This window comes from Sciurus vulgaris (assembly GCF_902686455.1).
Source record: "Sciurus vulgaris genome assembly, chromosome: 3".
NCBI lineage: Eukaryota > Metazoa > Chordata > Mammalia > Rodentia > Sciuridae > Sciurus > Sciurus vulgaris.
The window spans coordinates 69651537-69675920 of record NC_136463.1 but is presented as its reverse complement, the minus strand read 5'-3'; the positions used below and the strand labels follow the sequence as shown (position 1 = coordinate 69675920).

Here is a 24384-nt window from a genome sequence, read left to right as displayed (position 1 = left end):
TGCAAAGTTTGGAGCAACAATTTCTGGGGGTAGACAAAGGAAGAAGGCCAGATGACCCCTGGGTTTCTGAGGTGGGCAGATTGGTGGATGATGGAACCTATTGGTAAGGTGAAATGCTTAAAAGCAGGATACTGGGGAGAAAAAGAGGAGGAGACCAGTGCTGCCATGCTGAAGTTCAAATGCCTGACAAGCATTCAGTGGAGCACACAAAAGGAGTCACACATGCAGCCTACACTCAGAAGGAGATTTGGCAGAAATCGTAGGTTTAGGAGTCATTACTTTATCCATAAAAGTTGAAACCAGGGAGATAGACGATGCTCCAAAGAAAAGTGTATAGAATAAGAAGTGGGATAAAGAGGGAAACTCAGAGATGTAGCTAATGAGAGAAAAGTGTGTCCTTTCTGAGTTTAAAAGAAAACCTTCAGTTTCCTCCTGGACCCAGGGCTACCTACCATCCTACACTTCTCAGAATGTTAACAGAGTTGAGTTCTACAAGTATAGGTGAGAAGAAATTCTGTCTCCATCTCACAAATTCCTTAATGTTCTGCCCCCAGCAGGGCAAACAGATACATGAGAAATCAGATGTTTCCTGCCTATGAGATAAATGTATGTTGAGAGGAGACTGGGAAGTCCTGCATTTCCCCATCCTATTACCACTGCCACACCTACACAAACACACACACACACACACACACACACACACACACATACACACACTTGCTAGGAGCACCCAGAATGTACATGTAAGACATTACCCCATGAGGCCTTAACAGAAAGAGCACTGTCTTGATGGTTTTGGTGGCACATGCCTGTAATCCCAGCAGCTAGGAAGGCTGAGGCAGGAGGATTCACGAGTTCAAAGACGGCCCCTCAGCAACTTAGCAAGGCCCTAAGCAACTCAATGAGAACCTTTCCTTCTCTAAATAAAATACCAAATGGGCTGGGGGTGCCCCAAGTACAAAAAGAAAAAAAAAAAAAAAAAAAGCACTGTCTTTAGAGTCAGAAAAACCTGGGTTCAAATCCCAGGTTTAACCTGGAAGATCTAGCAACTTAATTCAACTTTCTACATGTCAGTTCCTCTGTTTATGAAATGGGCAAATCTTACCTGGAGACCTGGAAGCATGATTGGAAAGATCAAAAGCAATGCAAAGCAGCTTGCTGCCTTGCATGTAATAGTTGTCCCAACTAAGGGAGCGCTGCCTTCCTCCTCTTCCTCTCCCCAGTCTGGAATGGAGCCAGAGCTGTGCAGTGAGACTGAGCTTTATGGTACTCTTCACACATCTTTTGCACAGAAGGGGCTCTGACATGTCTGTGTTTTCCTGAGTCTGCCTCTCTAACCGGAGGCTGCAGAATCGGGCTCTGTGATTCCCTAAGAAAGCTCCAGCCCTTGAACCAGATTAGTGATGCCAGAACAAAAGTGCAACCTTCCTTTCTCATATCTGAAGGGAAAAGGGAATTTTTCCTCCCAGCCCCCAAACAATCTCACGTACAACACACATCATTGAAATCAGCAGGTGTATGTTCCAAGAGAAGATGCTATCCCTGGACTCTATTTAAGTAATTTTTCTTTTCTAGAAAAACATAAAAAGAGAGAATAGCAGAGGATACAAGGTAAGGATCAAACCCACGCACAGCCAGTATCCAACTTCTTCAGAGGCATTTTTTACATAGGTTCTGAGCCTGAGGATCAAAGTCCAGGCTGTTTCCTCAGATCAGCACCACAGTCCCTAACCCCCATGCTTGTTGATGCTCATTCCCCATCTGAATCAAGGAGGCTGTGTTGGCACTCAGGACCTCTCGGAAGACAGGAGTGTAGCTGCTGTAGTTTGAGGTTAATAATCAGCTCAGATGTATACCAATCCTGGAGGTTATCTAGTCCAATACGTCATCTTGAGACTAGAGAACTATACTTGGGGAGGAAAGAGGTTTTCAAAAGTTAGTGGCTGAGTTAGGACATGAACCCAGAGATCCTGACACCAGGCTGGATGGTATTTTAAGTGCCACTTAGCCCCTGAACCCCAAGCACAAATGTCATTTCTAACCACACAGACTGGGTATGCAAAAGGACTAAGAGATATCATAGAGACATCAAAACGACTTGGCACCAATGGAAAAACATCCAAACATGGTGTCACAATAATATAGAGTATTAATAATAGGGCAATAAACTGTACTCTAATTGTATAGTATAATACTACAGTAAAATTATTCTCTTGCTCAATTTTGAAAACACTTTTGACTGGTAAGCATCATCTTGCTTGGCTTCGTGGGGTAGGGAGAAGGAGTGATGCCCTTCTAGGTGCCAAACACTCCAGAGACCAGAAAGTTTCCTCCCGATCTTTACCAAATGTCTACCGTGCACTGGACACTGCAATTATTGCCAAAAATGAAATGGCCTCTAAGATCTCATGGTCCCTAAGATCTCATGGTCCAGTGGAAGTACAGATACAGAAGCACACATTGTCCCTGTGAAATGACTTGTGCCACATCAGGGTCCTGAGGGATGAACGGGGAGGATGTACTTCAGTGCTGGTCAGCGAGGTTGCCATCCTTTGGGATAAGGACCACACGAGCAAAGGTCACACCGGGGTCAGGACGGAGGACAGAGGAGGAAAGGCATCGCAGTGAACTTGAGGTGGTGGTGATGGTAGAGGAAAGGGGGGAGGATGGTGAATCCAGTTTGGAACACATGATGTTCAGCAGCTCAGAAGCACCTTAGTGAGGGATTGTGCTGGGTGAAACAGCTCCATCTCACTTTTGATCAGAATCGCCCTCTGCAGGCTTGCCAGCTGGTGGCTCGTCTCTTCAACCACTTATGTCCTGCTTTTCAAACATAGACTAAAATATGGAATCTATTGATGCTTCCTCTTTGTCTTCAACATAATCATTTTTTCTTCTGTTACTATGATTTTCATGGGTTTTATGGAGACAAAAGAGAATGGGTCTGCAGACAAAGACAAACCACCGCATCTAACCGGGAGTTTTAATAGTCCGTATCTGAGCAGTTAGCAAAGGACAGGGAGGAGGAAGAGAGTGAGGAAGAGGAGGGAAAGAAGAAGGAGGAGGTAGTGTCAGAGGAAAGAACAGAGAAAAGGTTCAAATGATGGAAAGGAAGAAAGCAAATCAATCACATAGAATCAGTCAGTTGCCACATGATTATCCATGGCTGCAATGTGGTCAGAATTTATCTGCCACAAATCCAGGAAATCCTTTTGACATTTATCTACAGATCATGACTCTCTCAATGCCAGATTCCTGTCTGGTCCAGTCAGCTCAGGACACATTTTCTTGACAAAGGAAATAGATAGTTATCACCCAATGGGTCAACTTGCTCAGTGAAGCTACCTATTCAATATTTTCCCCAATAAAAATGCTCCTTACCTACATTATGTAAGTGACTCATAATGTTAATAAGCAAGTGGTACTGTTTTTGCCCAAAATAAAGTGTCATATAAGTTAAATCTATTAGTAAAATAAAATTGTTCACCACCAGAAGGTGAGAGAAGGCATAGAAGCAAGAGCCAGGAGCATCTGGTGGTGTGGTGATACATTCCTGTAATCCCAGCTACTTGGGAAGCTGAGGCAGGAGGATGCAAGGTTAAGGCCAGCCTGGGCAACTTAGTGAGACCCTGTCTCAAAGTAGAAAGTAAAAAGGCTGGGAATGCATCTCAGTAGTAGAGTGCCCCTGGGTTCATTCCCAGTTTTTAAAAAAGAAGAAGAAGAAAAAGAAGAAGAAGGAGAAGGAGGAGGAGGAGGAGGAGGAGGAGGAGGAGGAAGGAGCACAAAATAGGAAGTACTGGAGGTAGGAAGAAGCAAGTCTCCTCCCTTTCCCCCTCCCCCAAACACCTGCACAGAACCTGGGCCATGAACTTTGGAGAAGGTCAGCTTCCCTAGAGGACAAGGGAGGTAGTAGACATGGTGGCTTAAAGGAATCCTACATGGTTTGAGTTGATACCGTTTCAATGAAACAACACATATATTTAGAGATCTCTTAAATAATAATCTGAAGGCCAATGAGTCACTCTCCTTAATTAGCTTCACTCTCTGTCCCAGGCAAGAAATCCCTCTTATTCAAGCTAAATAGGTTTTACTTAAATGAGACTCCTTGTCTTTTTGGCCTCACGGGAATTTTAATGGGTGTGTACCTGCCTGAGTTTCACTTCACCCCCTGATTAACCCTTCCCATCACCTCATTAAAGAGCTTTGGGTTGTTTCTTCCTTCCCTGTGGCTCTCACATATCCGTCCCTTCCTTTCCAGGCCCACCACCAGGCCCAGGTTTTCATCAATTCAAGCAGAGGAAACTGTAATTGTCTCCTGCCCCCTCTTTTTCTCACCTTCTCTAATCCATTCTACTACCTGTTGAGAACTAATTTTCTAAAAGCTTCCTCATAGTTATATTCCCCCAGCCAGACTTTCTACAAATGAAACTAAGAAAAAAAAAAAAAAAACCTCTCTTTATTTTCCAAATAAGAAAGCGTGAGCATTTATGCACATGCATGCATGCACAAACATACACACACATGAGCTCGCTCACACAAGCATATGCATATGCATACGCACATGCAAACATGTACCAATCTGGCCTTGAACCACCTTCGCGTCCACAGGCCTGGACTGACAAACACACGTGAATGGAGCCCTTAATAGATGACGCGTAGCTGGTATTTTTCAGGTGTTATCATTTCCTCTGCTGGAAGGCCTTTTGCTCCTCTGTGGTGCAGATGCTATAGTTTATTAGGAGGGGGGAATGCTAAATAAGGGGTCCTGGAGCTGGATGGATGACCCTGGGCCAGATGCTGAGCCTCTCTGGGCTTCAATTTCCTTGTCTATATGAGATTGGACCAGGTGATCTCTAAGATGATTCCATCTCTCATCTAAAATTAAATCCACCCAAGAGAATCCCTTACCTGCCCATCCCAAGGTGATGTCCCCTTCCTTGACAGGATGGTCACACCTGGTGTAGAGAATGAGGGTAACTGGACTCAGTTTTCAAAATGTCCCAAACTATGTCTATAGTAGAAACAAAAGATGAAGAAATGACTCTTCTATTCAGGCACCTATTACAGAAGGTCATGGTACAAATTGGAATGCCTGCCTTGGTTACTCTGTACAGCAAATAACAGTGGTAGCATTCTTTGTGGGCCTCACGTTGCGCCAGAACTTGAAAGTTACACTAGTCTGAAGGCAGGTTTGTGTTTTGGCAGCTGTACCTATGCATCAGCCTTGAGACGGAAAGTTTAAATGAAGGGTCATGCATAGATTCAAAGATATTTGTAAAATGCTTATACTTTTGAAATATTTCACATCCATTGTCACTTTTGGCCCTCACAGGAGTCAAATAAAGAAAGCAACAATCAACAAAGATGAAGGTTCACTAAGTTCCAGGCACTGTTCAAGGTGTTTAGGAGACACCAGTGGACAGACTCAAGAGTACCCCCTTTGTGGATCTAGAAGCCCAGCAGAGCAGAATCTATTGTGCTGAGATGAGTGGGGAAATCTTCAAAAGAGCAGTTCACAACCATTACACTATTACAGGATAAGCACACTGGCAAAAGTTTGATAGTTAATAACCACCACCATTTATTATTCAAAAAATATTTACTGAGTGCTTACTGTATGCCAAGCTCTGTGCTTAATGTGTCACATATGTTGTTTCATTTCATCGTTATGCTAACCCTGCAAGGCAGGTATTATTATCTCCATTTTTCAAGTGAGGAAATTAAGACTCAGAGAGTTTCAATAACCTTCTCCTGTCCCCCAACCCCCCCCCCCCCCCCCCCGCTGACGTGATGATGCAAGGAGGAGGGAGTGATTAATCCTGTTTGCAGAAACAGGGAAAGATTTCAAGAGGGGCACATTGAGCAGGGTCTCAAAAAAATGAGTCGAAGTTCACCAAGCCAAAAAGAATGAGGATCCCATCTGGGCCTCAAGTTCAAACTCAGGAAGTTGAAAAAATGTAATGTGTACTTAAGCAGGGAAAACGTCGCTGAAGGAAGGGTTTGTGGGGTTGGAAGTTGCCTGAGAGGTCAGTGGGGAAGATGGGATGAGAGTGAGGAGGGACCTCCTTATCAGTTAGACTTTCTCATAACTTTCTGGAATTTTTTCAAGTAGAATGTATATATAGATACGCACACAGCACACCAGGGCAAATGGCAGGGCTGCGAACCTGTACGGTCCCAGGAGCTCCTGCTGTCCCAAGCCTACCTTGCCATCCCCAGAGCTGAGAGCATTGATATCCATGCTCCCTGTGACCCATTGTGTGACACTGCACAGGCCATGCATCTTTGCAGTGAAGAGTCATTGCAGAGTCTCAAGCAGAGCGATGACGTCAATGGAATGGTGGAGGGGGGACGGGGTGGGAGAGGAGGGAACCTAAGGCACGGAGCCTGTGAGGAGCTGTAATAGCAGGGTATTAGGTGAACTGTAGACCACAGGACCTGAGCTCAGGAGGCGGCCACGAGGGCCCATTGCAGGCATGCGCTGGAGGATTTAGGAGGTAGCATCAACCAGCGGTGACAGGTGGAATGGTGACCGGTGAGGGCTTCGCTGAGGATAATTCCAAGGCTTCTAGATAAAAAAGGAACTTAGAATTCATGACCAAAATACCTCCTCCTATGGATGAAATTCCAGTTCACAATATAGGACTATTTTGTCAATACTTCACAAAGCAGTGCAGACATATCACTGTATCAATCAGCGAGTGGGCGTGCCAAAGGGAAAAAGAAAACCTGCAAGGGAAGCCTGCGTGGAGGTCATAGACAAACTGCTTTCTGAGGCCTTCTGATATCTGTCAACTCCATAAGTCAGGATTCTGCTGTCACTTACTGCATGAGACTCCCAAGCCCTACAGAATAATACCCCCAAATGTTTCTGATAGAGTCAGGAAAGGTAGAACTGATTTCTCAAATAGAATTCCATTTCCCCTTTATTGTTTCTTCCTGCAGGGAAAAAAAATGTGGTAAAACTGGTCTTTCATTGTTTTTAGTTTAAGAAACAGAAGCGAGAGAAGCATTTAAATGCCACAAAGCTCCCCATTTTACAATGACTAGACACTCAAAGCACAACCCAACTTACACCAGTGTAAACATTCTGAATTTTAAGCCGTGAATTGAAGAGCTGCTTAGCCATCAAAAATATGACTGTAGATAGTGGAAGAGGCTGAGGGGGAGGTGGGAGGGATGGAAAAGAGAAGAACCATTGTTATGGTTTGGATGTGAGGTGTCCCCCCAAAAGCTCACATGTGAGACAATGCAAGAAGGTTTGGAGGAGAAATGGTTGGTTTATAGCCTTAACCTAATCAGTGAATTAATCCCTGACAGGATTAACTGAGTGGTAACTGGAAGCAAGTAGGGTGTGGCTGTGGGAAGTGGTTCATTTGGGACATGGCTATGGGGTATATATTTTATATCTGGAGAGTGGAGTCTCTCTCTATTTTCTGATCATCACGTGAGCTGCTTCCTTCCACCATGATGTCCTGCTTTACCTCGAGCCCGAGGAATGAAATCTGCTGTCTATGGATGGAGAACTCTGAAACCATGAGCCCTCAAATAAACTTTTCCTCTTCTTCTACAGTTGTGCTGGTCAGGCTACTTAGTCACAGCAGTGAAAAAAGCTGACTAAAACAACCAAGGAATGAAAGTGACCAAATTATGCTCTGTGCATGTATGAATGTACCACAAAGAATTCCACTTTCTTTCCACAAAGAACAATGCACCAATTTTAAAAAATTAATAGGAAGAAGACCAATAGAGTAGAGGTAGAGGTTTGGGGGAGAGAAGTAGTACTGAGACGGGAATACAGCAAATTATGGTATATGTATTCATGAATATATCAAAATGGATCCCCCAATTATTTGAAAATAGAGTGCACTAATAAAAACTTTAAAAATATGATCATAGGGAAACTTTTGTCCACCATGATGTCTGAAACAACAGAATGAGATAGAGAAACCTTTGTTAGACCCTCCCCCACAAAGAAATGACATTTTTGAAGGAGCCAAGGTTTCCAAGTGTTAAGGATTTATGTATTCCTTTAAGCACAACTTTCTCCTTTTTAATGGAACCATTCAACTGAAACTCCTTCTGAAATACATCCCATCCTTTCCCACCTCCATGTGTGGATTAGATAGAACAAAATATAATCTTAATGGTTCAAGGTCATCCTTATGAGTTCCAACTATTGTTTTGGGCAAAAGACTGAGGATTATTTGAAAGGTGTAGAGTTTGCCATGACATTTAGTGGCATCTATTTTTAGTCCTTTTCTCTGTTTTTGTAGTGGTTTTGTCCTCTATTGTCATGCTTCCACTGTACATGCAGACTATCAGTCCTCTCGAGTCTTAAGCCTACCTTTTTCTTCCCCCTAATTCATATTATTCCGAGTCTACTGAGATACTGGAAAACAAATAACGAAGCATGTTATCAGGATGGTACATAAAGCAAGAGGAAGTAGGCTCCAGTAAGAGAAAAGGCTTTGCTCATTCTTAAGCCACACTATGGTAGCTTCAGTGTCATGTCATGCAAGGGTTGGGGAGGATTTGACATCAGGAAATCCTGAGTTTGATATTAATAAATCACTTTGTATCTCTCCAGTTCAGACTCCTCCTTCATGGAAACAGACATAATACCAACAGCTTCATTAGTGTTACTGTAGGGATTGAGATAATTTGTGCAAAGTTCTTAGCACCATGCCTGCCACAACACTATCCTCTGCGAATCAAAGCTATCATTAATTATTATGGAATTTGTGATGTACATCTTGAATACTCCACATCTCCCTGCACTGCCTCAAAACAGGAAAGAAAAATATTATGCAAGTTAAGACCACAGAGAATTCAAACCAGAGTTCAAGATGGAAGTGCAGTTGTAATCGGGGAAAATGCTCAGACCCTTCCTGTTGGTTGAGGTCCAACCAGGGTCAAGGGCGCAAAATCAGATCACCCAGCCAAGATTCATTCACAAGTCACTAAGGTCTCCCGGCAGGGACTGGGAACAGATGAGAGAGACACAGTAAGCAGAAAGGACAAGAAAACCATGACCTCAGAGGTACCCTCATCCAAATACCTCTCCCTTGTTGGGGAGAGTTCAGCTTCTGACTTGGTCTGAGTTATGGGTCACTCTATGGTCCCAGGGACTCACTGGAATTTGAGTCGGATTGAGGCAGATGGTATTCCTGGTGGAGCCTGGTAATAAAGAGGGATTTAGGAACCAGAAGCCAGAACAGAACACACTGGAATACACACGGGTCAGGTTGACTGACTTCAGCCACATGTGTGACTTGCTTCCCTTGGTTGATGGGAAGTGCTGGATTAGAGAGGATGGTCAGGGGTGCCTATGCCCCAAAGTTCCACTGATGCCACTTTATAGAGAGACAGGAACCCCTTTCTGACTCCGGTTTACCTTCCCAAGCTTGGTGCTGGTATGCTTGCTTGTGTTTTGTTTATTTGCATAAAATCTAAATAACTTTACCAAAGGACCTATTTCTGACCATTGTTCATGTTTGAAGAAATGTTTCTCTGCAGTAGTAGTCAGGGGCTGTGTGCTCTTTGGACTCAGGTCTTTTCGTTTCCTTGGTATTTTTTATATTCGAAGCAAAACATTGGCATCCTTATGGTGTTCTTTTGCAAAAAAATGACACCATTTTCCAATGACAGAGCACCACTGTCTTATTTGTCCGGCCATCTCCCTGCTGTTAAGTGTGTGTACGATGACGAAAGGCCCCACTGTAAACACCTTTGCAGCTTCTCTTTACTTTTCAGTTATTTCCTCAGGGAATCTTCCAGGGTGTATGGAATTGCCAGCTTGAAGGGTACGAGCTGCTTCGTGGCTCTTGTGACTCACCAAGTTTATGAACTTGCCTTTAGAACTTCAAGAATTTTCAGAAAACTGTTTTGATTCTAATGTTATGTGTTAGTGCTGTAGGCTGCTGAGAAATATTGAGTGGGGAAACTTAAGTGCTGTCGGGCTAAGGAAATATTGATTAGAAAGGAGAGAGCAAGGCTGAGCCTGGGAGGGAGAGAGAGGGAAGGAAGGAGGGAGGGAGGGAGACAAAGGAAGCAGGGTTGGAACCCCTCGGTTTACAAAGAAGAGTACCTACCTAGTGGCTACATGGTGGCTCTCAGTGTGCAATGTCATTTGCAAGTCCAAAGAGGGAATAACTTGTATGTCCTTCTCTAACTTACTGACACTAACCTGGCAACTGACCCTTGGGTGCGTCCCTAAACCCGGCTAACAAAGAGTTTATCTACACCAGCAGTCTCACACCAACACTGGGAAGTGTGAAGCTCCACATCCAGGGCAGATCCCCAGAGCCCAGAGTCTGGTCTCAGCAAATCTACTTCCTCCAACTCCCCCTCCCACAAGGGTTTCTGTAAAACTCTGAAGTATCCTGCCACTCACTTTGTCTTTTCTCATTTCTTAACTCCTGGGTTTGTGCTTTTCCAACACTCTTTGTAGCCCTGGCAAAGTGACTTCACCGCTCTGGGTTTTCTTTCCTTCCCCTGGAAGATGAGGCTGATCTCTGTGCCTGACCCTAGTTAAGCGCTCAGTGAATGGTAGAGTTATGTGATTATGGCTGTCATGGTTTCCACATTGAGCAACAGAGAAGGAAATTGGTAAGACGAACCTTCCACAGCGTCATCTGTAAAATGGGGGTGATGCCAGCCACCTGAGGGGCTGTTGGGCAGAATCATCCTGTGGTGCACAGAATACGTCCATATTCTGTTTTCTTCCTGCCTCCCCTGTTGCCCCCACCCCGGCCCGCCCCTTCTCAGCTTTTCTTCTGTTTGGATAATCACACAGGTCCACAACACTGCAGAAGAGCCCACTAAATCCTCCTTTCTGCTCTTCCTGTGGGTGGACAGAAAAATAAACTAGCAGAGAACCCTGGGGCAAAGGCTTGGCCAGGTCTCTTAGAAGGGAGGAGAGTAAACCAACTGCCTGAGACAGGGCTAGCTGCAGCAAGGAGGAGGAAAAGTAGCCTGAATAGAACTTTTGACAAATCAACTGACCTTAAATCTCCAAGCCAAGGCAGTGGGTCCGTCTACAAGACAGATTCAGTACTGATGAGTTAGTGCGCCCCAAAGCAGAGGTGAGAGCCAGAGCAAGATTGCCATGATCAAAAGGAGCAAGGGGACAGTCAAGCAATGGTGGATAAAATGCCTAATTGTACCTAGGGTTTTATATTTTATTAAATCCTATTTTCACCACCTGCCTTTTCATAATATGAGTGGGTGGTTACTGCTGGAGAGGGTTATTATGCTTAACTATTTTAACGAGAGCTTTGTTATGTGTGTGGAAGAACAAATTGGGTAGAAAAGTGTGCAAGGCTCCATTTCTCTGCTAACTTTACAGCCATGGCCAAGGTTATAACCAAGTCTCAGGTATTTAAGTTTAAATGCAGAAGAAAGTTGTGCTTGGCAAGGGGGGCCGGGGAAAGGGACATAGTGATTATTGAAGTGGCCTGAACTTAGAAACCAGATGTCACAGGTTGACAAGACGTCACTGGGAACTCAAAAGCCCGTGTCAGGAGGAGGAGCAGGACTTTGTGAACGTGGATGGTGTGGACAAAGAGGACTCAGCATCCTCAACGTGGGGAAGGCAGGGTGGTGCTGGTGTTGCCTCTGCCTGATTCAGGTCCTGACTCAAACGGTGACCTTAGGGGCAGAGGTCACACAATTCTCAAAGAGCGGGGGAAGAAAATAAATACAAATGGAAAAATTCAGTGGAAACCAGAGAAATTATATGGCAAAGGTTCTCGGACAATGAAGGGAGATCAGCTGATCGGGACCCTCACTGAGCTTGTGGCTGGTGGAGCATTCATCAATCTTTATTAGAACTACCCGTTAATATTTCATTAATATTTAATATTAGATTTACTGTTCTCTTCCCCCACTAGACTGAAAGCTGAGGCAGGGACATCTGAGCAGATGCTGTATTCTCAGTGCCAAGGACAATGCCCGACATCCTTCGGGTGCTCAATAAATATTCACTACAGACATTACTTTCAGCTAATTACAACCAAGTTAATTAGGACCTTGTACTCTAGAGCCAAACTACTTTTTGTATCCCAGCCACTGAATGGAGAAGTTGTATACAGCTTCCTCCTATAAAAAAGAGCTATAATGGTTGTACATACCTCAGAGGTTTCTGTGAGGATTAACTGAGTTAATTCATGTTCATTGAGCACAGTACCTGACACCTGGTCCATCAATGTCAGTCACCCAATATCTTTATTATCATCATCATCAACATCATCATTACTCTTAGATCAACTTCCCAGAAATCAGATGACAGTCACTAAACTCCATGCCTCAGTTTCCTCTTCTAAGTTCAACTGCATGATCATTGAGTTCATGTTTGGCCCTGGTGCCTTCTGGTTCTCTCCACTTCTGATTTTATCCACTCTGCATATTAATTACAGAAACTTCTGAATCCCAAGGTCCCTTCCTCAGCCAACCCATGTTCGAAACACCTTCCTCAAAAAATAAGAGCTGTGTGCTCAGGGGACTGAATTGTGTGTGTGTGTGTGTATGTGTGTGTGTGTGTGTGTGTGTGTGTGAGTCATGATTAGTCAAAGGAAAACATGACCAGAAAATTAGGTTCATGTAAATGCATCATATCATGCACTTCAGAAGCAAACAGATATATCTTTGCATTGCCTGCTGTTTGAGATTATCCACATGAGAGCTTTTATCCATTAGCGCATCTAGCACAGAGTTAAAGGGAAAAATCTGATAATAAAATGGCAAGCTCTGTGTACCACCTTGTCAAAGAACCCACTGTCCTTTTTGGATGGGAGAGCAGGATAATGTGAAATGAAAAGTTGAGGAAAATAACAGAAGTTGGAATAAGGTGCCAGAGGAAGGAAACCATAAAATCACTGAAAACACAGAAAAAAAGACTGGAGAACATGAAAAGTAATTACTCTAGTCAATAGTAGTCACTGAAGGTAAACTTGTATGTTAAAAATTGGGGACAGATTAAGATTTTATATACATAAGAATATTCATAAAATTTCTCTAAAAGATGACACAAGAAATGGATGACGCCAGTTGCCTTCAGGATGACGCCAGTTGCCTTCAGGAAGGAAAAAATGGGTGGCTGGGGATGTGTATGTGAACTTTTTACTGGACATTCTTTTGCCTTTTTGAACCATGTGAATATGTTACCAATTTCTAAATGAATTTAAAAAAAAAAATCATCTCAGAAGTCGAGCAGAGAATGAGTCAGAAGTAGGGACCTGAATTCTGGTCCTGCCTTTATCAGTATCAACCAGTGTGATGGATAGCAAGCTTCTCTCTCTGGCCTGGACTTCCTAGCCTGAAGTGAAGGGATTCAGTTAGCTTCCACCTTGCAGGCTTCTCCTTAAACAGAGAGCACACGTTTTAACCAAGCTACTTCCAGCCCCATGTCCTAGGAGCCTATCAACCCCTCTATTCCAGACTGGGTCCTTTCATCCTGGGCTCCTCCTTCTGGTGGCCATGGGCTTTCATTTGACCTCTGAAGCCTGAGACTTGCTGGTGATGGAAGGGTGGTATCTGAAAGCTTAAAAATAAGGATGACTGAAAAGGAAAAAAAATTCTGATGAGTGTAAGAAAGAGCCCAGAAGAGCCTGGTGCAGTGGCACATGCCTGCAATCCTAGCAACTCAAGAGGCTGAGGCAGGAGGATCATGAGTTCAAAGCCAGCCTCAGCAACTCAGTGAGGGCCTGAGCAACTCGGCAAGACCCTGCCTTAAAAATAAAACCTAAAAAGGGCTGGGGATGTTGCTCAGTGTTAAGACACCTGGGGTCAATCCCTGGTACCAAAAAAAAAAAAAAAAAAAGAAAGAAAGAAAGAAAAGAAAAGAAAAGAAAAACCAAAACAAAAAAGAAAGCACCCAGAAGAAGAGAGAACCAGAAGAGGCCATGTGCGAAGAAAACCATGGAGTGGGGAGACGGCAGCAGAACCGCTGAAGCACATTGGAAGGAAAAGTTTAGCGGCAACTGCAGTCAGAGTGGAGGAGTCCTCCCTGCTTTCTGTCCACCAGCATGAGAACCTCCATCATGACTACCGGGGGACCCGAGGCACTAGCCACCTCAAAGGCCCCAAGGCCACCAGTAGCATGGGCTAAGAAGGTGTCAAAGAAGGCTACTAGGCTTCCAGCACAGGTAGGGAGAGGAGAAAGGGTAGGGAAAGAAGAGAAGGAGAAAAGAAGAACGGAGGGAGGTAGAGTCGCAGAAAGCCATGGACAGTATAGAAAAAAAAAAAAAGACAAAGTGAGAGAAGAAAAAGATTCAAGTTCACAAATAGAGCCACAAAAGTCCAGGTGCCCCGTATTATCAACAAATCTCTAATACTGAAGGTAGTACTCACTGGCGACTGTGGATGTGGCTCCGTGGTAGGGTGCTTGCCCAGCATGCATGAGGCCCTGGGTTTGAATCCCCAGCACCACCACATGTCCCCCCAAAAAGGGGGGAGGTACTGTCATCACCATTAGCAGCATAATCTCATGCACACAATCTTCTTAGCAGGGATGCCAAGAATCTATCCTATTGACTTGTCTTGCCACCTCCATAAAATCCCAGAGGTAAGAAGTAAGAGCCTAAGACCAGAGACTGGAGAAGTCAGATTCAGATTGAGAGTGCTGGTCTGTAGACTCACACTCTGCAAGGACAGAGGACCACAGTTTAAGGATGTTGGCATCTGTGATCCCATTCCAAGAGCAGAACCTACAGGAGAAACCACTGTAGAAACTGGTGACATTTAACCTGGAGGAGAAAAGACTGGCTTGCCAACCTCGCTCAGTAGGTAGTCTGCAGGAGACCCATCAGCCCTGAAGGACAAAGTATCTGAAGAGTTCCTATAACAAAAGAGAGATCAAGCTTATTTTGTGTGGCTCCCCAAGAATAAATTAGGAGGAAGTTAGAGAAATGCACAGATGAAGAGATTTCAGTTGGATGGAAGGAAGAAGGTGTAAACAAGGCAAGATGTTGGTTGCTGAGAAGAGGTACTGAAGGGATTCCTGAAGCAGGCAGGCAGCAGGATTAAGTGACACCTCAGATACTGTCCATTTCTCACTGGGGATAAACAGGAATATTAAGGGCTTCAGCAAAACCTGATCAAGCCAATGAAGGTGCCAGCTCCTAAAATACTATTATAAAAACAGAAAACCACATTAACTAGATCTGACCTTCCCCTCCCTTGCAAACCCTCATTTTATAGGAGAAAAGAGCTAATCACTTGTGGCAATGGTCACAGCCCAGAATATGCACTGACTGCCTGGAAGATCTTTCTGCTGCTGCACACCAACATCACACAGAATACCAGGGTGCCAGGTATGGAGCAGCAGATGTTATAGAGATAAACAAGCAAAGGAAATGTTTCTCAAAAGCTTATTGTTGGGAAATCACAATGCTAAGTTCCAGTTTCTTGGAAGAGAGGTTATGTGGGTCGGCTTATGTGCTGCCTTGTGAATTTGTTTTTCTGGCCAGGGAAGTCCGCCAGGATGGGAAGACTAACTCACATGAGTCAATGTTTGAGTGCACCCGGATGGAGCCCGGCTACCCAGATTTAAAGCCTGCTCTCCTGCTTAGAAGCTGTGTGGTTTCCAGGGAGTCACTTTACCTCTCTGTGGTAAGGGTTTCTCTTCTTTAGAGAAAACAATAGTATTTATCTATTAGAAGTGTTTTGAGGAGTAAGTACTTAGAACATTCATGACATTTGTTTTTAATACAAAACACTTAGAATGAACACTAGCACTTAAGGAAGGTATTCATTTATTATAATATCATTATTAACATTATTATTATTATTTCTTGTAATACTGTTGAAAAAGGCATGATGGAGGGAGTATGCACTTTGAAATGACTTACAACTGGATTCAAATCCTGCACTTTAAGCCTTTGGTTCAACAATAGCAAGATAAAAGGTCTAAGTTCCTTCCACCTGCAGGATTGGAATGAAAAATGAGAAATAATATGCACCCATTTCTATACTTGGCATATAGTACTTGTTCAAGAAACTCTCTTTTTCCCTCTTCCCCTGTACTAGTGTGGCTTGTCAATGCACAAACACTGCTTGGAGATAAGGACATACATGCAAACAAGATGTAGGCCTGTCCTCAAAGGACTCGTGGTCCGTAAGAAAGCCCTGGATGCACATGATGACAAAGTACTGTGACAAGTGCTGTCATGGAAGTGCCAATATGAAGGGTTCTGGGGTCATAGGGAAAGAAGGTCCAAGCCAAGTTCATCTGGGAGAATCAAGGAAATCGCTGCCTAGGAGGCAACACGTGGGCTGGGAATGCTGCGTTGGTCAAGGTATCAGTGGAGAAGAGCCGGGGTCTTTCAGGCAGCACAGAGAACGTGCCATGAAGAGAGCCACCAGGCTTTGCTTGGGATCACTAGCCACCCTGCGTCTCTTTCTGATTTCTGTGCCAAGACCCCTTGGGGCCTAAGCAGTCTACCTTCCCCACCCTGATGAAGCTGCCCCATCTGCAGAATTCACAGTAAAACCCAAGGCACATAAGACACTCAGCCAGTCCCAAGTAGATGTATACATTTCCAGGGGGAAATTGCCAGGGAAGATAAAGCAAACCCCAGTTGAACAAGTCAGAAATGTGGTATGCTTTAAATGCTTTTAATAAAATAGAGCTTCATGCTACTCCAGAAGTAACCCCACCTTGGCCAGAACATGGGTCACTCTGGCATTTCTGGGATAGAGCTCTGGGTCTCAACTAGAAGCACTGGAGTATGAGCTTTTGTCAGAGGCCCCCATGCAGCTGGCGACCTCAGACCCTTCCTGCCAAAACTAGCACAGACATCTTCAAGGATCCAAATCCAAAGCTGCAGTAGTTTCTTCCCTAGGAGAATGAGCAGGGAGGGCCCCCAGGTGTGTGTGATCATATGTAGTGTGTGCATGTATGCAGTGCGTGTGTGTTTGTATGAGTGTATATGTATTGCGTGTACACGTGTGCTTGTGTATGTATGTGTTATATGTGATGTATGGTTGTATATAGGCATATGTGTACATATGTAGTGTATATATAGTGCTATGTGCACATGTGTTCCTGTGCTTGTCATGTTTATATTGTGTGTGTGCATTGTGTGCAGTGCATACAGCAGGCATGCCTACATATATGTAGAATGTGTTGGTATATATATGCACTGCTGAGGGACTCGGAAGTCCTCTTCTGCAGAGTCAGGATTCAGAGTTGCCACCGGAAGGGAGGCCTTCCAGGACAGCAAGGAGCTGAAGCCCACCCTGGTACTTTGTCCCTCCTACTGGGAAACCTGCTGCTCATTTGACAGTTCTGCCTGAACTACCCCTAATTCATCGTCATAACGTGAGTGAAAATCCTCTCTGTGTCCAAATATTTCATTCCCCGACTCTCCTGTCCCCAAAGGACAAAACTTTGGCCCCTCTTCCACTTGGGTGCCCTCCCACTCAGAATCCCTCCTAGGTGTCTCACCTATCAAATGTAGTCTCTGGGAAATGTCTGGAAAACTCCAAGGGAGCAGTGGGGCTAAACCTGTTACCTGTCTCCATAAGCCTCAGTGAGTCAATAACAGGAAATACAGGTAGAATCCTACCATGCACTCTCCACAGCCAGGCAGCCACAGGAACAAGATCCCAGTTCTGTTCTCAAGGTCCTGGTCCAGAGAATGAAAGTTATAAGGCTCTGTGGGACACTAGGAAGTGCCAGGGAACCGGGGTGCTGAATCCAGCTCCATCATTTCCAGCTGTGTGACCTTAGGCAGGTATTTGGCCTCCCTGATCTCACTTGTGAAATGGAGCCAGCACTACAATGCATACCTCATTCAGGGTCCCAAGCAAGCTAAAGCAGAATATTAAAAATACCGAATCAAAGATCCAAAAGTGTCCAGGAGTTAGTGGAATACCCTAGGCTCCAACAGGAATTGGGGGTCACCATCAACCAACAGTGGGCTCTAAGATTCCAGCCAAGGGGATGAGATGGGTCTCCCATTGCCCTCCCTCCTGGGAGATTTGTGCTTTACTAACCAGCTAGGACAAGAGAAGGGGCAAGGATGCTCATGCAGAGTTCCTGAGACCTTCTCAAAGGGGCAGGCTATCCCACTAAGCCCAACCTGCGCAGAAACTACTCCCTGCACTTCAACACACGTACTCTTTTACATGTCCCCCAACATGTGAGCATGCACAAAACACACCAACCAGGCCTGGCAAGCCAAACTGACGCGCGCACACACAGTACATGCTTTGGATTGTAGACTACCCCACACACACTGCACTCTCTAGCAGCCACACTACATGGCTTGCAAACACGATTTTCACACTCGATAGTTTCACAGAAATAGGCATTTCACCCGTACACAAGGCACATCCTACCCACACTCACTGCATGATACCACTGCTCAAATGCCCTCACTGTACAGTCACGCTCTCTCTCCCGTTCATCTCACACTTATTTGCACAAGGCTGCGCATAAACACACTTTGACACTACTCTACATCTCTTCTACCAGCCCGCACACCCGGGGCCCATCCGTGCAGTGCATCCCCCACGCGGCCAACTCCAGCAAGAGGCATCCCGCTCGGTGTGCAGCGGCCACAGTGGCCAGGAATTAAAATGCAGTGAGGAGGAGCCGGGGCGCGTCAGCACGGCGTCTCCAGGAGCGCACAGCGCTCGCCACCGCCGCACCCCGCCCGCCCGAGCCGCGGGGCCAGCGAGCGGAGGAGCAGGTGCTCGGAGCCCAGCCGCGCCAACGTCGCGCGGCCGCTGCCCAAGTTCGCCCGGGGCCCAAGGAGGGCCGGGCAACCAGAAGAGGAGCTCAACGACTGCAACCGCGGACTTGGAGTCTCGAGAGGAGAAGGGCTCACAGAGCAAGGAGTCCGGGTCACTCCCGGGAGAGGTTACCGGGGCTCCGCAGTTCCCGGCTCCCGCTGGGGCAGGGAAGAGAAGAGACAGGGAACAGCGAAGCTGGGCTTTTCTGGAGACACGAGGCACCCCTGAGAGTGGCGCCCAGGGGAGAAGCGACACTTTCCTCTGACCAGCAGCCTTGAAGGGACTCGGCAGCGAGCAGCTTCCCGGCAGAAGCCTTCTTCCTTGAGAAGAAGCCCCCAGCCCCAGGCGAGGGCGGGTACATCGCAGAGCTCAAGCGCAGGACTTGGGGAAGCCTTAGCGGGTTCCGGCCAAACGCAGCCGGCAGCAGTGAGAAGGAAGGGTCCTGGAGAGAAGGGAACGAGGTAGCAGCGGCGACCACTCACCCCAGTACACACCCACCCCACCCGCCCAGCCAAGAGCCGCGGAGCGCCTCTGGGGGCGCTCGTTCCTTGGCGCCTTCTCTCCTGTGTCCCAGTACCGCTGGGCTACCGGCCAGGCTGGTGGGGTCCTTGGGGATGTCCAAATCAGGCATGGTTGCCAAGTGGTCCCTTTCCCAGGATCAGCGTAAAAGCTGGGGTTAAGCGGGGCAGGGGGGACTCAGCGCAGGGTCCCCCGAGGTCCAGAACGAGTGGAGGCGGAAGCAGCGCCCGGGGACTGGAGAGGAGGCTCCCAGTGGGGCCCCTCCAGAGGTAGTGCCCGGTGTCTGACATCCTTCAGGAAGACAAGGAAAGCCTGGGAGGCTCTCGGGAGAGGCCAGTACCAGGGGCGGCGGGCCGAGGCGGCGCTCAGTCCCGGGCGGGCGCCCGCGGAGGCGGCGGCGGCGGCGCCGGGCGGGCATGCCGCGCCACCGGAGCTCCTTTCGGGCGCACGCTTCCCTGGCGCGGGCTGCGCGCGGCTGCTGCTGCTTCCACTGCTGCTGCGGACTCCCATGGCGGCTCCGCCCGGCCGGGGCCGCCGCTGCCGCCAACCGCGGGCTGAATGAATGAGCCGGAGCGGCGGAGCCGGGCTGCCCGCGGCCGCGCTCCCCGGCCCGGGACGCTTCCGCATGGCCCGCGAGCAGCCGGCGCCCGCGGCGGTGGCGGCGGCCGGGCAGCCCGGGGGTGGTAGGGGCAGCGAGCGGACGCTGCAGGGGCCAGGGGTCGCCCGCAGGGGGCGGCCGTCACTGAGCCGCACTAAACTGCACGGGCTGCGGCACATGTGCGCCGGGCGCACGGCGTCAGGGGGCTCCTTCCAGCGGCGGGCGCTCTGGGTGCTGGCCTTCTGTACGTCCCTCGGCTTGCTGCTGTCCTGGTCTTCGAACCGCCTTCTCTACTGGCTCAGCTTCCCGTCACACACGCGGGTGCACCGGGAGTGGAGCCGCCAGCTGCCCTTCCCCGCCGTCACTGTGTGCAACAACAACCCGCTGCGCTTCCCGCGCCTCTCCAAGGGGGACCTCTACTACGCCGGTCACTGGCTCGGGCTACTGCTGCCCAACCGCACCGCGCGCCCGCTGGTCAGCGAGCTGCTGAGGGGCGACGAGCCGCGCCGCCAGTGGTTCCGCAAGCTGGCTGACTTCCGCCTCTTCCTGCCGCCGCGCCACTTTGAGGGCATCAGCGCCGCCTTCATGGACCGCCTGGGCCACCAGCTTGAGGACATGCTGCTTTCCTGCAAGTACCGAGGCGAGCTCTGCGGCCCGCACAACTTCTCCTCCGTGAGTTGCCTTGCGCGCGAAATGCCCCCCTCTCCAAGCCCCACTTCCCAGTGGTCCCGATGCCTGCAAGTGGGCCCTCTGGACATCAGGCTCCTTTTGGTGTCTTCACTCTAGGATGTCAATGTACAACCCACCCTCGTGTTGCCAGTCTTCTCCTCCAGGTTGTGGAAACTTGGCTTAACTGTAGGAGGAGTCACCTCACCCCAGTTGCAACTCCTCTATCCTGGCACCCTTCCTTCCAGTATCTGCCCCGGAACTCCTCTCTGTACTAGTTAATGGTATGGTCTGAGGATACTGGTTTCCCTTCTCCCTGGCCTCATCTCCAAGCCCACGGGACTCTCCTACCACTGCTGTGTTTGGGGTGTAGGGATGTCTTAAATATGGACTTGATGTCTTTGGGAAAACCAATAGGAAGCTCTTCAAAAATGGGCCATCAGGAGAATCACACAGAGTCCCTAAGTAAGCTTAGGATCCTAAGCAGCTTATGGTTTCATAGTTAACAAAACACTCAGATTCTAGGAGGAAACTCCCAGAATATGAACCAACACTAATGCTATAGCCAGTTTGGTGGGGAAAAAAGCAGCACCCTTTTGCTTGTTGTAAGAGAGCTGCAGTGTTGATGGGCTGGGTTCTACACCTGCACTCCTCCTCCCATACTGTGTAAATGTGGCTCTTCCGGTCTGGAGGAATGCCCTGCACTTGGGAAAGCAGAGTGACAGGGATGTGGATGCAAACAGCCGGGGCCAGGAGAAGCTGTGCTCAAGGTTTGTAAGCCATTTGCTGTGCTGGTTCCCCCTGCTGTGGTCTGGATAACGCAGCTGTTGGACAGAAGGTATCTGCCTTGTGCAATCTGCCTTGGAGGAGTTTTGGTGCCAGGCCCCAGTGTGGCGCAAGCCTGTCCGGCCATTCATGTGTAAATGCCCCTTAGGTGGGATTGGGCTTTTCTACAGTGCAGGGAAGTTTGGTGTGTGTCTATTCATAGTGCTCTGGTGGTGATTTTGCTAGCTCTGATTCATTACTCCTAATGGTCTCATCTCTGACAAAGCTTTTTCTGGGATGGCAAAGAGATGCCATGGTTTCAACAGGTGTTGGCATGATGCTGGCCAGGCCAGGTCTCTGATTGGCTGATTGGTTTATTCCTTATCTAGGATGATACCCCCATGTTTTTAGAGTCTTGTTCTATTGGCTTTGCTTTAAACTACTGTATAGAGTAACCCCAAATTATCCATTCCTAAAACATTCCTTGTTTTCTGGACTTTTAAACTGGCCTTTGAAGATTATCTACCTGGTGTCTCCCTGCCTTGGCAAGCAGGAAATACTGTTAGCATATGCTTCTAAAGGACTTCTTCCAGAACTTCAAGCACAATACTGAGTTCCATAAAGATGAAGAAATGAGAGTAGCTATCCCTTGTTGCCTGTTGTTCTTTGACTGACCTCTACTTAGCTGCCATTAGAGTTAGATTGAAGTTCAAGGTTACATTCAAGTATCATCAGCTCCAAGTGGTACAACAGAGTCTATCGAATGCAACTGTAACATCTGACAATTGCTTTAGGAAGTATGTGAAATTGAACAGCAGTATTCACTTTTGATATTACCACTGTCCTGAGTTAGCAAGGAGTTTTATTCCCATTTTTAAAATGAGAGAAATGGGGCTCTGCAGAGCTAGCTGCCTAGGGCCTAGAGCCTGCAAGTTCAAAGTCTAACTCTGTACACCACTAAATGCATCACCCAGGAACCGCAGGTAACCCTTCCTCTCTCACCCTGGGCCTATCTTCTATCTGAGGACCTCTGTGTAGGACTCTTGTTCTACTCTCATTCCAAGTCCTGTTCCTCCTAGGAGCTTTGAGAGTAGAAAGTGGAGTCACCCTAGGTGGTCCAAGTGGTCAGAACCTTGGCCACACATTACCAGGGCCTAACCCACCTCTGCATGCTGAGGACGCAGTACTTCAGGAGCCACTGACTTCAACCTCTGCAGCAGATGTGGTCATGAATTGTTTTAGGTCAGTAGTTAAGGAGTTGAAGAGAATAGGATCCTTTGGGACAAACCCTTCCCTTACCTCCCTGTGTCCTTCCTCTCTGCATCTGAAGAATTTGTCAGCCACACCCACCCAAGAAAAGGTATTACTATCATCCCCAAAGGTTTGTGTGCCTACTGCCTCAAACTGACCGGTAGCAGCTTCTCATGATGGCCCTGCCCTGGAAGTTCCCAGCCCCTGAACAAGTCTTGCTGTAGGTTTTCCCATGGGTCTCAGAATGAAAGATTTCAACCCTCTGTCTGTAGAAGCCAGAAACCTTTTCAGGGGCACCCTTGAGATTGAGAGTAGGCCTATCCGGAACATTTTCCTCCAATCTCACTGTTGTGCCTCAAGCCATTGCCATCTTTGATGAAGTGACACAATAGTGCAATGGCTAAGAGCATGAACTCTCAGGCTGTGCTCACTGCCCTCAAATCCTGATTCCACCCTTACTGTGTGCCCTTAGGCAAGTGACTTCATCTCTCTGTTCTTTAGTTTCCTAATCCATCTAGTGGAGATCATAATAAATATATACCAGACTCTGAGGCTTCTTTTGCTTTGGAGCTTTTCCTAACTCCCCCCGACCCCTAACCCACCATCAAGCACCTGGTGCCTTCCCCATATTTGACCCTCTCCTCCCCTATTTAGGTGTGGGTCTCACATATGTGCAGGTCATCATTCCTATTGAACTGTGTTTCTTCCCCCTTCAGACCAGGACAGGAATCGTATCAGATTTCCCTGCTGTCTCCCAGCACCCAGCACTGAGCCTTACACATAGTAGGTGCCAGGAAAGTCCTGGGGAATTAATACCAAGTACCCCTAAGTTCAACAAGTACCCCTAAGATGTCCTGTCATCCTGGGTCCCCTGAGCCAAGACCCGCTTAATTCCTCCAGGGAATTAATTCCTCCTGGAATACCTGGGAATACTTGGTTCTCATTGGAAATGAGGCTTCTATTTTGTGGACTTCTATTCCTTTTAGGAATGGATTTTTAGGCCTTTTAGGGATGGAGTGTTTGTGTTCCTTTTAGGGATGGAGGAATGGGGAGCAGAGTGCCAAGCACTTGCCAGATACCTATGAGCCCCAAGTCCTGTGAGAACTAGTGCAACAGGTGAGGGGTTGGGTCCCAGGTTGGAACTTTGGGAGATGATTGCGTTGTCCCCAAGTCAGCCCTGTGGTCGGGAAATATACCCCTCAGGGGAGAGGAGTAGATTGCTGAGGGGCGTCTGTTGGGTATTCTCCAGGCCCACTCCTTGCAGCCAGGCAAGGGTTAAATGCTCAGCAGTCTCCTAAACCAGGTCCTGCTTCTGAACGCCTGTGCTGTTCTCCTAGCATCAAGTGTGGACTTCGGCTCTGCACACTCTGGTCCTTCTGGCTTTCCTGGAGGTGGAGGAAAGCAGCCTTCCCTATAAACTGGGCAGGAAGCAGAACTGTGAGGTTAAGCTCTCCGGGCACTGGGGCCTCAAAAGAGGAACTGAGGTGTTGGGAACAGAGGCCACTTCAAGATCCTCTGCAAGCCCAAGGAGCAGTGGCCCTCTTGGCTGATGGCCTGCTTCAGGAAAAGTGTCAGGCACGCCTTGACTTGGGGCATTGACACTGCTTCTTCCTAGGTATGTGTCTTAGGCAGATACCTTGCTTTCTGAGCCTCTGGTAATGAGTCCTGAAAACTGGGATAAACATACTATTCGCAGTGACTGGCACATGTCTGAACAGCAGTGGGGTGCCGGGTACTCAAGACCCATTGTCACAGCATGAATAAAGAGCTCGGCACAGTGTCTTGGCATCTGGCAGCAGCAGCTGTTAATTATCAATAGAGTTATCTTATCTTCCCATGACCTG

The 24384-nt window shown here is 47.4% G+C and overlaps 1 protein-coding gene across 2 annotated transcripts in view; it reads left to right on the top strand.

Moving 5' to 3' along the window:
- Positions 1-18562: 18562 nt before the first annotated feature.
- ASIC2 (acid sensing ion channel subunit 2) overlaps positions 18563-24384 on the top strand; it is a 265073-nt gene continuing 259251 nt past the window's right edge. The window contains exon 1 of one of the 2 annotated variants that reach the window (XM_079130470.1): positions 18563-20530. In XM_079130470.1, coding sequence (XP_078986596.1) covers positions 19823-20530 — 708 coding nt within the window. In that variant the 5' untranslated portion in view covers positions 18563-19822. The remainder of the gene's footprint in view (positions 20531-24384) is intronic. The other variant, XM_079130469.1, reaches the window with a different exon arrangement.